The sequence below is a fragment of the Geosmithia morbida genome (genome assembly GCF_012550715.1).
Source record: "Geosmithia morbida isolate 1262 chromosome Unknown scaffold_4, whole genome shotgun sequence".
Lineage (NCBI taxonomy): Eukaryota > Fungi > Ascomycota > Sordariomycetes > Hypocreales > Bionectriaceae > Geosmithia > Geosmithia morbida.
This window is the reverse complement of record NW_023336191.1, coordinates 729,179-740,260: the sequence shown is the minus strand read 5'-3', so window position 1 is coordinate 740,260 and position 11,082 is coordinate 729,179. Positions and strand designations below refer to the sequence as shown.

The following is an 11,082-nucleotide window of genomic DNA, read 5'->3' as shown; positions in this document are numbered from 1 at the left end:
TCTTGAATCGTCCGCGTCTCTTAGCTCTGTGCCGGCTGGCTCTTTCCTTACGCTTCCGTCTCCTCTCCAGCTCAGAGTTCGGCTCAGAATTCCCGGGACTGAGCAGGGTTGTTCATCTTGATAGCACGGCCGTCATCCTCGGGAGCCTTGTCGGCGCGCGCGACCAAGGCAATACCTACCACACGGGCCGCATCCGCATAGCCTGATACGACCAGCATGTTCTATTCGGAGACGCTCCTACAGAAGAGCGGGCCTCTGGCACGCGTCTGGCTCTCGGCCAATATCGAGAGAAAGCTCTCCAAGAACTCGGTGCTGCAGTCCAATGTTACCGACAGCGTCGAGGAGATTATCAAGCCCACGCACGCGCCCCTCGCGCTGCGTCTCAGTTCACAGCTCCTTCTCGGTGTCGTCAGGATATATCAGCGCAAGACGCGCTACCTTTTGGATGACTGCAATGAAGCCATGATGAAGATCAAGATGGTGCGTCCTTCTTCTTTTCTTTTCTTTCTTTTCTTTTGCCACCCTTTTCTGCCATCACTTCACTCCCACTTCGCAACCTGTTACTGACCCACGTGCAGGCCTTCCGGTCCTCAGGAAACAACGACATGGCCGCCGGCCTGGCTGCCCCGAACCGTGAGGCCCTGCTCCTCCCCGACCGCATCACACCCTACGACAACTTGGACCTGCCCCCGCCCCCGGACGCCTCGTGGCTCCTCGCTCAGCCCGAGGATGTCACTGCCACCCCTGTCGGACGCAAGGGACGCGTCAGCAACCGCGACATCAACCTCCAGGAAGACTTTGACAACAGCCACTTTCTCCAGAATCCCATCGAGGAGGAGACGCTTGGAAACATGGATGACCTGGAGCTCGACCTCGATTTTGGCCTGGACGACACGACGGCCCTCGAAGTCGGTCGAGACGCCCCCGACGCCCGCCCCGTCGAGGACGACATCCTCAGCGACTTCGGTGCCGGTCTGCGGCAGAAAGACCACGGTGATAGGGAGGTGTCGCTGAACCCCGACTTTGGCGACGAGGGTCCGAGGATTGCCGACAATGACGGGGACATCGCCATGGGCGGCGACGACGACTTCGACTTCAACGCCGGCGACCAGTCTGCTGTCCCCCAGATGACGGCTGCCCCCGAGCTCAACCGCGCGAGGATTTCCGAGTCGCCCCTGTCCGACATTGACGAGGCCTTTGCCCGCGAAGTGGAGGCCGACTACGCCAGCCACCGCCAGACGGACATGTACGAGCCCGAAGACGAGACCGAGACGACGCTCGTCCGCCGCCCGGCCAACCGCGCCAAGAAGCAGAAGCTCCTGGTGCCCGACGACGAGACGACGCTGTCGAGCAACCACATCAAGCAGCAGCAGGTGGACCACACCAACATCATCCGCGACACCACCTTCCTCCCCAGCGACCCCTTCCTGCTCACGCTGATGGACCTGCAGAGGTCAGGCGGCTTCGTCTCGTCGGTCCTGATGGACGGCCGCGGCATGGGCTGGGCCCCGGAGCTGCGCGGCATGCTCTCGCTCGACACGATCCGCAGCATGCACGAGCTGAAGCGGAAGCGCGACAGCGGCATCGCCGACGTGGACAGCGAGCAGGGCAACGTCAAGTCGCCGCGCCTGGAGCTCGGCGACGAGGAGGAAGAGGACACCGTCATCGCCCCCCCGGGCCTGGGCAACCAGAGCGTCGCCGGCGACGGCAGCCTGGTGCAGATCCCCGCCGCCGACGACGGCGACGGTGACGACAACGAGGGCAGCGGCCTCCCCGGGTTCGACGAAGGCAACGAGCCCAGCGCCACGCTGCCGAGGGGCGAAGACGAGCCCGTGTCGCTGGGCACCAAGCATGCCGTGCACGTCCTCCGCGACCTGTTTGGCGACGAGGCGGCGACGAGCGAGCGCAAGAGGAAGGAGAAGTCGGTCGTGTTCCAGGACCTCCTCCCCGAGAAGCGCGCGACCAAGGCCGAGGCGACCAAGATGTTCTTCGAGTGCCTGGTCCTGGCGACGAAGGACGCCATCAGGGTGGAGCAGGGCCCGGATCTGGGCGCGCCCATCCGCGTGCGCGGCAAGCCTGCCCTCTGGGGCAGCTGGGCCGAGCGCGAGGCCGGCGGCGAGATTGCCAGCCAAGAGGAGGATGAGGCTCAGGACGATGCTCCCGAGCGCCCGGCCACGGCAGCTCAGCCGGTGGCCGTCGGTGCATGAGCAACGTCCTGTGTCGTTTCTGGGTAAGCTCGGTACTGTTGGATAGCTGGGGTCTTACCGTCTGCCTCTCTCTCCCTCTCTCTCCCTCTCTCCCCGTCTCTCCGTCGGCAACGACAGGGGGTGAGGACGAGTGGCAAGGAAGACCTCGCCAACTCGGCGTTGGAGGAGTTTTTTAATAAGATGATACCATTGCAATGTCTGCGGCGGTGGAAGGGGAAACATCAACGGTGAGAAACGTGTGGGCAAAAAAGGAGGCTGGTTTTTCTTCTATTTCTTTTCTCTCCCGATTCTTTCTTTCTGTGACCGATTGAAATCATGTTTGGATAATGCGAATTTCTGCACAGACAAAGGACCTGTACGACGGCTTTTTTTTTCTTCCCCTGTTCGGTTCATCCCCCCCCCCCCCCCCCCCCCCCCTCTCTCTCTAGCCTTTTTTTTTATTTGTCAACGTCTGGCAGTCTAGCAGTCTCTTCGTCTCCTCAGAGTCTTTTCCTTGCAGTTTTTCTTAGAAGGGGAGGGGTTGCGGTGTTTATTATTTTGGTTATTCAGATATGGTGGTAGATAATACCCAAAGTGTTCTCTCCCCAGTAGATCCCTACCGTTGACCAAATCACTACATCCATAGCAAGGGAAGCAAGGGAGAGCAGAGCAGCACGGTACATGCACGAGGACTTGGGTTCTCTAAATACGAGCAGTGACGACGGTGTTGGAGTCATTACGAACGCCATCCTGACGCATGTTTGACCATCGTCCACCGTCTCAACCGAGAGAAGGTGGGTGGGGTGGTGGTGGTGGGGAGGGGCAGGACAGGACTCCAGCACTCGGGACACAGAAGGGAAGGGAAGGGGACGGACGGTAAAGCTGCCCCGCCGAGGACCCAAACAGTTTGTCTGCCTGATGATCTCATTTGTTGCTGCTGGCGGTGGAACCGGAGGAGTATGAACAGCAGCAGCAGCAGCAGCAGGAGCAGCAGCAGGAGCAGCCAGCTCTGATTCACTTGTGTACTTTCCGAGTGCCAGGCCAGGCCGAACCTTTCTCTCCCTCTATCTGTCTCTCTCTCTCTCTCTCCCTCTCTCTCTCCCTCTCCCTCTCCCTCTCTCTGCTCCACGGTACACTTGTCAACTTCTCGTTTTTTTTTTCGGCTCCCGAACCTGTTCTTTCTCTGTTCTCGGATCAAGCCGCTTCCTTTCTATCTATCTTGTCTTTTCATCAGTCTTCATTCTCCGTCGCCAGATCAGGACACAACCTCCCACCAACGAAAATGCCTGCCCCTTCTCAGTTAGCTATTGCTACCAGCTCGGTCCTCCGTCTACTCAAGGAGGAGCTATCCTACCACAAGGAGCTCGTCGATCAAGAGGCAAAGGTCAAGGTCCTCAGTGAGAAGATCAAAGCCGGTCCCAAGAGTGAGGATGGTAATGATGAGTTCATGCTCAAGCAAGAGGTTTGTCCCCCCCCCCCCTTCATCTTTCCTTTCTTTTCCTTTCCCTCCCCCCACTTCTCTCTCTTTCTCTCTCTTCCCTCTGCCATCGCCTTTCCCTTCTTCTTGTGTAGGTTTCATTTTTGTGTTCTTCTACAAAAAAAAAAAGGAGCATTGCTAATATCTAACTTGGTGGCAACACAGAAACTCGCTGTAGAGCAGACCCAAGCCATCTTCGAACCTCTCAAGTCTCGCATCTCCCAGGCCGTCTCGAAGCTAGAGGAGCAGCTTGCCATCGGTAAGGACTCTGGTGCTCCGGCGAATGAGCTGGAGCAGGCACAGGCTGTGCTTGACCAGGCCAAGGTTATCAATGGGAGTTCGTAAAAAAAAAAGAAAAGAAAAAAAGTAAAGGGAGGGGTAACAGATCACGGCGCTCCTTTACGAAAACTGAGTTACTTGAGGCCGGGGGGATGATACGAAAACAGAATCGACACCTACAGACACAAGGCATGCCACCAGTCAATGGATGGATAACGAGACAGTAATGACCCACGCTCGATGGTGGTGATTATCATGATAGTAATATGAACTGAACTTTGAGCAGAGAGAAGAGAAAAGAAGAGAAAAAAAGAGACTAGAATGAAAGATATGAAGAACACATTGTAGACGCCTCGCTCGATGATTTCCCAGTTTTGTTGTTTTTTTTGTTTTTTTCCCCTCCTCTTATATCTCCTCCCCTCTATGCATCCACGTCCATGCGATCACCAGTCGGGCCTTGGCTTGAATCCTTCTGGTCGGCCATGTCCTCGTCCTCGCCCTCTTCCCTAGGAGGCACAGACGGGTCCCGACTAGGCGGACGGCTCACGCTGCGCGACAAGGAAGCGGACCCCCCGTCGTTGGGATGGAGATGGGCGGAATCGCCACCCTTGGGCTGCGAGGACGCGCCGCTCGTGTCGCCGTTGGCAGGGACCGGAGAGTCGTAGTTGTCCGGTCGGGGCGTGTGGTCGGTGCCGGTGCCGGTGCCAGCGCCGGCGGCGCCGGCGGCGCCGTCGTCGTCACCCTCGATCATGCCCTCCCGGCGGTCGACCTCCTCCTTCTCGTCGCGGATCTGCCTGCGCAGGAGCATGCCCTCCTCCATGATGCGGTTGAACTGGTCCCTCCGCTCGCGCCAGGTGACGCTGTACGCCTCGCTCTCCCGCTCCAGCTCGCGGCACTCCTCCTCGAGCTTGGCCAGGTTGACGACCTGCTCGTCGCGCGGGCGGAGCAGGCGGTTCGACGTGATCCGGTTGGCCATGTCGTCGAAGCGCTTCCGCTGGGCCAGCGTGGCGCGCGCGGCCTCGAGGTGCTCGCGCAGCTGGGCGTTCGTGTCGCGGGCCGCCTGGCTCTCCTGCAGGATGCGCTCCTGGTCGCCGCGGTAGCGCTCCCGCTCCCGCTCGTTGGCGTCGTGGAGGAACTGCAGGCGCACCAGGCTGCTGTCGAACGTGGCAAAGTCCAGGGCGAAGTCGTCCTCTAGCTGCTTGGCCGTCGAGGATGTGATGCGGCCGCTGTCGTCGTCCGCTGCCGTCCCGGTCGCCACGAGCGACGGCGCGGCCGCCAGCCTCTTGCTGATGCGCTTGAACGGTCGCTCTTCCACTGCTAGGAGCCGGTTCTTGTGCAGCTCGTGCTCGGACTTTTCGTCCAGGAGGTTCCAGGACGACATGGCGAGAGGGGAGGAGGCGGGGGGACTGGAAGGTGATGTAGGTATACGCCCCCGGGAGGGGTCGGGTCCGTCGGTCGACCGAGAACGGTTTGCTGGGGGTTTTTCCTGTCTGTCTCTGGTCTGCAAAGACAGGTAGGAGGTGAGTGTGGCTACCTGTAGAGATGTGCGGGATGGTGATGATGAGCAGTAGATGATGGACGTCTGCTCGTCGCTACGCAATGTTATGATACGGCAGCAAATTAACGGTGCAGAGAAATAAAATAATAAGATGGATGAAAAATAAGAAAGCTCTCTGTTCCGGTGCGGCGCTAGTGGATAGACGAGGCCCAGGATTTCATAGGCTTCTGTCTCTTTCGTATCGATCTCAGCCTCGCCATCGGGTGGAAAGCTTCGGCCAATCACGAGACGTGGACGGATTGATGACTAATCCACATTCTTATTGATTTTTTGCTTCTCATCCATGGCTATCATCATCGAGGTTTCACCTCTCGGAAGCGCCCATCAACTTTCAACCTTCCATACACCTTTCTTGTGTTGTTTTTGTCGGTATTCACCCCCACCCGCCTTGACAGTCACATCTACGACGGCTCTGCAACATAGAACCTGTTCATAAAACCCGACCGGGGTTTCTTCTTCTTCTTCTTTTTTTCTCTACTCTTCACATTCAGGCATGGCAGATGACGAGAGAGAGCTCTTGGCTCGCATCGAACAGCTTGCCGGTTCGTCCATCCGTCCTCCGCGCGTGTCCACGAGCGCTTACTGAAAACCTACGTGCAGGCCAGATCAACCGCCGCAAGAACCAGCAGTCTGGCGCCATCCCAGCGTCGCACCAGTACCAACCGGTTCAGTCGCGTCGTACGACTCCACCAGGGCCGCCAGGGCCACATAGGGATACGATATTGACGATGTGCACAGACAATACCTACCACCGATACGCCTCTGCGCCCTACCCGACCCGAGGCCACTGGCCCAGCCGCGGCCGCCCCCACCAGCACCAGCACCAGCACCAGCACCAGCACCAGCACCAGCACCGCACGCTGCACTTCAACAACGCTCCGAGGTCCGCAACAGCGGCGGCTCCCCCCAGCTACGAAGGTCAGGTGGCCGCGTCCGGGGCCGGCGCTGGTGCGTCGGGGTGGGTGGCCAGGAACGACCGCCACAGACAGCTGATCAACGCCAGCGTCTTCGAGAAGGAGAGCCAGAGCCGGACCAAGGCCATCGAGGAGACGTGGAGGAAGAGGCAGCAGGCCAAGCGACGAGGAGAGAAGGCGCGCCTGAACGAGTACCTGCGGCATCGGTACCAGCACCAGCAGCTTGCCGGCACGGGTGCCCCTTCGGGTGCTGACGGCTCGGCGGCATCGGTGGCCAGAAACGAAATCATGGTTGGCGACATCCGCTTCCGTGTCCTGGACGGTGGCAAGAAGCTCGCCAGGGTGACGGGTGAGTTGTTGGGATCCCTCGGCGACGGCGCGCACCCCCACGGGAAGGATTCGACGACTCACTTCACAGGCGACCCGGATACGGCCTCTTCATCACCCACGCCCAAGAGCACGGTGATTGCCGGCGTCAAGTTCCACCGGACAAAGACGGGCAACCTCGTGGTGCACCGGGTTGTCAAAGACCATCGGTACGTCTCCCTCCCCGGGGAGGCGAGTATTCTGACGGGCTATAGGCGCTCGGGAACGGTCAAGAAGATTGGCGAACCATGCAAGACGTTTTCATCCTCGGGTGAGTGGCTGGCTCTCCCTCTCTCTCTCTCCATACTGCACATACCGCCACGTACAGTGCAGTAAGCTGTTTATATATATACATACACACACACACATGTATATAGATAAGAGTATATGGCAAGCTACTGACAGATAGTGCCTGATAGGTTCTTGTCCAAAGGGACCCCTCTGCCGGTACACGCACGACCCCGACAAGGTTGCACTGTGCAAGGAATTTCTCAAGGAAGGCAAGTGTGCTCTCGGAGATGGGTGTGACCTCTCGCACGACATGACGCCGGAACGCGTGCCCAACTGTCTACACTATGCCAAGGGGCACTGCACCAAGGCTGAGTGCCCCTTCACCCATTCCAGAGCGGCGCCGACGGCGCCAGTCTGCAGGGCGTTTGGCTTCCTCGGCTACTGCGAGAAGGGCGCGGACTGCGTGGAGCGCCACGTGTTTGAATGCCCCGATTTCAGCAACACCGGGCGATGTAATAACAAGGGATGCAAGCTCCCCCACCGCGAGAGGGCGAGCATGCTCCGGGGGCAGAACAAGCAGGAGGAGATGATGGAAGACGTGTCGAGCGACGACGAGCCCGCAGGAGACTCGGATGACGTGGACTCGGACGAGGTTGCCGAGTTCATCGACGCCGACTCTGATGCCTCGGATGTTGAAGATGACCAAGATTTCATTTCCGTCTAAGACTAACCCTAGGATACTGTCCCGTCCCGTCCCCTCTCCCGTCCCTGCTACCTTTCTTCTCCTCTCTCTCTCTCTCTCTCTCTCTCTCTCTCTCTCTCTCTCTCTCTCTCTCTCCCTCTCCCGTCCCGTTACTTGATGTGGTCTGAGAGGAGAAGGAGAGGGTATCTAGAACTCCAGTGGATCTAGACCTCTCCTCACGATGCGATATGACAGGAGACGACAGAGAAAGAAGAAGAAGGAGAGATGATGAACGGCTGACCCCAGATAAGACGTCTAGTCCTTTTTTTTCAGGCTGGGGTCAGGGCGGGATCTAGGATAGGATAGGAAAGGATAAGAGAGGAGGGGGTTATCATGGAGATGTGTGTGGGTGAAGCACATAGAAACCAGCTTACGTGTGCCTCACGACGGATAAGATGAAGACGAGAAGAAGAAGAGAAAGAAACCCGTCGGGAGTAAGAAGAAGAAAGAAAGAGAAAGAAAGAGAAAAAAGAGAAAAAAAAGAGTAGACGATACATACACGGATCTGTTCAGAAGATGAAGAAGCAAAGGTGCAAACCGTGACATGGCTCCAAACGGACTTGGCGTGTAGCAGGGGAGATGGATGGTATACCATGCAGTAAAAGTAAGTAGGTATCTGCGACTGTGGACTGCGGGTGGAGTGTGGAGTTTTTTTTTTTTTCTTCATGATGACGATGGCTGATGGCGCGATCACGCCTCATCAAGAAGAGCACCGACCAATCAAGCCTCAAGCCTAGAGGAGGGAGGAGGAGGGGGGGTTCGAGGTGGAGGTGGATTGAATGAGGACAGAGGAGGATGAATAGATGAGAGTCGGTGACAGAGAGGCGCTTCCTGATAGATACTGTAAATGATTACAGAGAGAGAGTTTTACGAGTTTACAGAATATCTGCTTGCTATATCATGTATATTATAAAACAAGACACTCTTTTTAAAATAAGAAGAATAATAATAATAAATAAATAAAACCCCATATAGTACATATCCTGACGGTTAACGCGCGGGGCTCGTAGCATTGTACTCGAAACCAACTCGTATAGTATTATTACATACATTGTCAACCCATAGCGCGACTCTCTCTCTCTCTCACTCTCTCACTCACTCTCTCGCTCACTCTCTCGCTCACTCTCACTCTTCATCTTCTTCATCTTTTTTTTTCCTTGGGGGAGGGGGATTATATCGTCTTGGAAAAGAAGAGAGAGAAAAAACTCCCACATACAAGGATTCGATTCACCAACAGCGATTGAGGATTTTTTTTTTGCCCCCGTCATCATCTTTATCTCGACGTGAAGGGGGGAGGGGAAAAAAAAGAGAGAGAAGGAAAAGAGAAGGAAAAAAAGGGGACGAGACCAGGACGGAACGATGGGTCTACGAGAGGCTCTAGGGAAGGGAGATGAGGGTCAACGGAAGCATACGGGCGGGGAAGCACCCGAGTTTGTATTCCTGAGGTCCGACGCGACGACCCAGGACATGATGACGCATCATGATCATCCGGGGGGGGGAGCATCGTCCGCCGCTCCGCCACCGCCACAGCCACAGCCACCACCCGACCGCAGCTTCCTGACGGCGGAAGGGTCGAGGGACGGTGAGGAGAAGCGCAAGAGCCGACGCAGCCTCGACGTCTTCCGTCCGCGTAGCCGGTCCCGAAGTGCCTCGTCGGACGGCAACGGTGGTGGTGGCGGCGGTCGACCGCGTAGCCTGTCTCGGCGTCTTCACCTGAGCCGTCAGCGTTCGTCGGAATACGTCCCCGAGGATCTACCCGAGATTATCGACGGTGTCGGATCCGCGGAAGGAGGAGGAGGAGGAGGAGGAGGGGGCGGGGGCGGGGGGGCCGCATATGATCCCGAGGCGACGGAGCTGCAGTGGGAGAAGAGGGCCACCATCCTGGCCGGGCAGAACCAGCTGCGTTCCCGGTCGAGGAGCGGCCACGGCGGCGGCGGCGGCGGCGGCGGCGGATCGTCGGTGCCGCCTCCGCAGCAGAAGAATCACCAGTACCACGTGTATCAGCAGCCGTACCGGCCGCCGCCGTCGCCCTCGGCCCCCAACGCCGTCTCGTCAAAGCACATCGACGACGACATACAGGAGGCCATACGGCTCCACGAGGAGGGCGACCTGGAGAGGTCGACGGCCATCTTTGGCCGGCTGGCCGATCCCGACGGCGCTGACAATCCACTCAGTCAGGTCTTGTACGGACTTGCCCTCAGGTATGCGTGCTCTCTCTCTCTTTCTTTCTTTCTTGCTTTCTCTCTTTTCTTTTCTTTACTCTCCTCTTCTTCTTTTCTCCCCCTCCCCCTTTCTCTCTGGTCTCTCTCCCCCCCCCGCGAAATCAGACATGGTTGGGGATGTGAGCCGAATCCAGAGCAGGCAGTCAGCTATCTCACCACGGCGGCATCCAACGCCGCCTCCGTGGAGCAGCTGGCCCTCCAGGCCGGTCTGAAGAAGGGGGGCGCGGCAAAGGGTGAGCTCGTCCTGGCCATCTTTGAGCTGGCAAACTGTTTTCGCAACGGGTGGGGTATCGAGAAGGATCCCGTGGCGGCCAAGCAGGTATTCTCTTTTCTCATCCCTCCCTCCTTGCTGTATCCCAGTCTTGCTGACAGTGACCTCAGTATTATGAGACTGCGGCCAACTTGGGTGACACCGGTAAGTTCTCCATGCATGATGCCGGGTGGAAGGGTCCTGCTGGGTGTATGATGGCTCTGACACCTTGGTCAAGATGCCATGAATGAAGTCGCGTTCTGCTATCTGCATGGGTATGGATGTAAGAAGGACAAGGTGAGAAGGAATCCTGCCGCGCCCTGCTACACTCTTGCTACCCTCTGCTCCCGAATCACACACGATGAGACTGACACGAGGCGGCGGACCTGCAGTATGCTTCGGCAAAGTATTATCGACTTGCCGAGAAGAATGGCAACAAGACTCTGGGTAACTCTTGGTATGTTTCTCCCTCAACATCTCCTCTACTCTTTCTCTCTCTCTCTCTCTCTCTCTCTCTCTCTCTCTCTCTCTCTTCTTCTTCTCTCGCTCTCTCTTCTACTCTCTCTCCAATTCCCTTTCTTTTTTCCCCTCAAAGACTGAGGGGGCTAACATGACTTTAACATGTAGGATATGGAAGCCAAAGTACGATCCTCCCGGGGAGGGGGGTCCCAAGAAGAAGTAAGACGTGGTAATCCTTATTTTCCTCTTATTTCACCATGTCTCTTTCCCTCTGTACGGAGTATTATGTATACACACACACACACACACACACACACACATATATATATATATATATTATATAGAGTAAGTGTATGTGTATTTCCTTCCAAACTCAAGTCACATGTCACATGTCGCTG

At 57.1% G+C, this 11,082-nt stretch overlaps 5 protein-coding genes across 5 annotated transcripts; 4 read left to right on the top strand and 1 right to left on the bottom strand.

Moving 5' to 3' along the window:
• Positions 1–216: 216 nt before the first annotated feature.
• GMORB2_5698 (cohesin complex subunit SCC1) lies at positions 217–2,207 on the top strand (the record flags this gene model as incomplete). The annotated part of the gene is made up of 2 exons (XM_035467668.1): positions 217–480; positions 579–2,207. 2 exons carry the CDS (start codon positions 217–219, stop codon positions 2,205–2,207), a joined length of 1,893 nt encoding a protein of 630 aa, XP_035322634.1.
• Positions 2,208–3,468: 1,261 nt separating this feature from the next.
• GMORB2_5697 (tubulin-specific chaperone A) lies at positions 3,469–4,008 on the top strand (the record flags this gene model as incomplete). The annotated part of the gene is made up of 2 exons (XM_035467667.1): positions 3,469–3,648; positions 3,829–4,008. The coding sequence occupies 2 exons, from the start codon at positions 3,469–3,471 to the stop codon at positions 4,006–4,008; spliced, it is 360 nt and encodes a 119-aa protein (XP_035322633.1).
• A 355-nt stretch (positions 4,009–4,363) lies between these two features.
• On the bottom strand, positions 4,364–5,323 carry GMORB2_5696 (Tho complex subunit 7; the record flags this gene model as incomplete). The annotated part of the gene is made up of 1 exon (XM_035467666.1): positions 4,364–5,323. One exon carries the CDS (start codon positions 5,321–5,323, stop codon positions 4,364–4,366), a length of 960 nt encoding a protein of 319 aa, XP_035322632.1.
• A 670-nt stretch (positions 5,324–5,993) lies between these two features.
• GMORB2_5695 (uncharacterized protein) lies at positions 5,994–7,735 on the top strand (the record flags this gene model as incomplete). The annotated part of the gene is made up of 3 exons (XM_035467665.1): positions 5,994–6,042; positions 6,101–7,051; positions 7,200–7,735. The coding sequence occupies 3 exons, from the start codon at positions 5,994–5,996 to the stop codon at positions 7,733–7,735; spliced, it is 1,536 nt and encodes a 511-aa protein (XP_035322631.1).
• A 1,377-nt stretch (positions 7,736–9,112) lies between these two features.
• GMORB2_5694 (uncharacterized protein) lies at positions 9,113–10,907 on the top strand (the record flags this gene model as incomplete). The annotated part of the gene is made up of 4 exons (XM_035467664.1): positions 9,113–10,294; positions 10,357–10,390; positions 10,464–10,500; positions 10,853–10,907. The coding sequence occupies 4 exons, from the start codon at positions 9,113–9,115 to the stop codon at positions 10,905–10,907; spliced, it is 1,308 nt and encodes a 435-aa protein (XP_035322630.1).
• Positions 10,908–11,082: the final 175 nt, after the last annotated feature.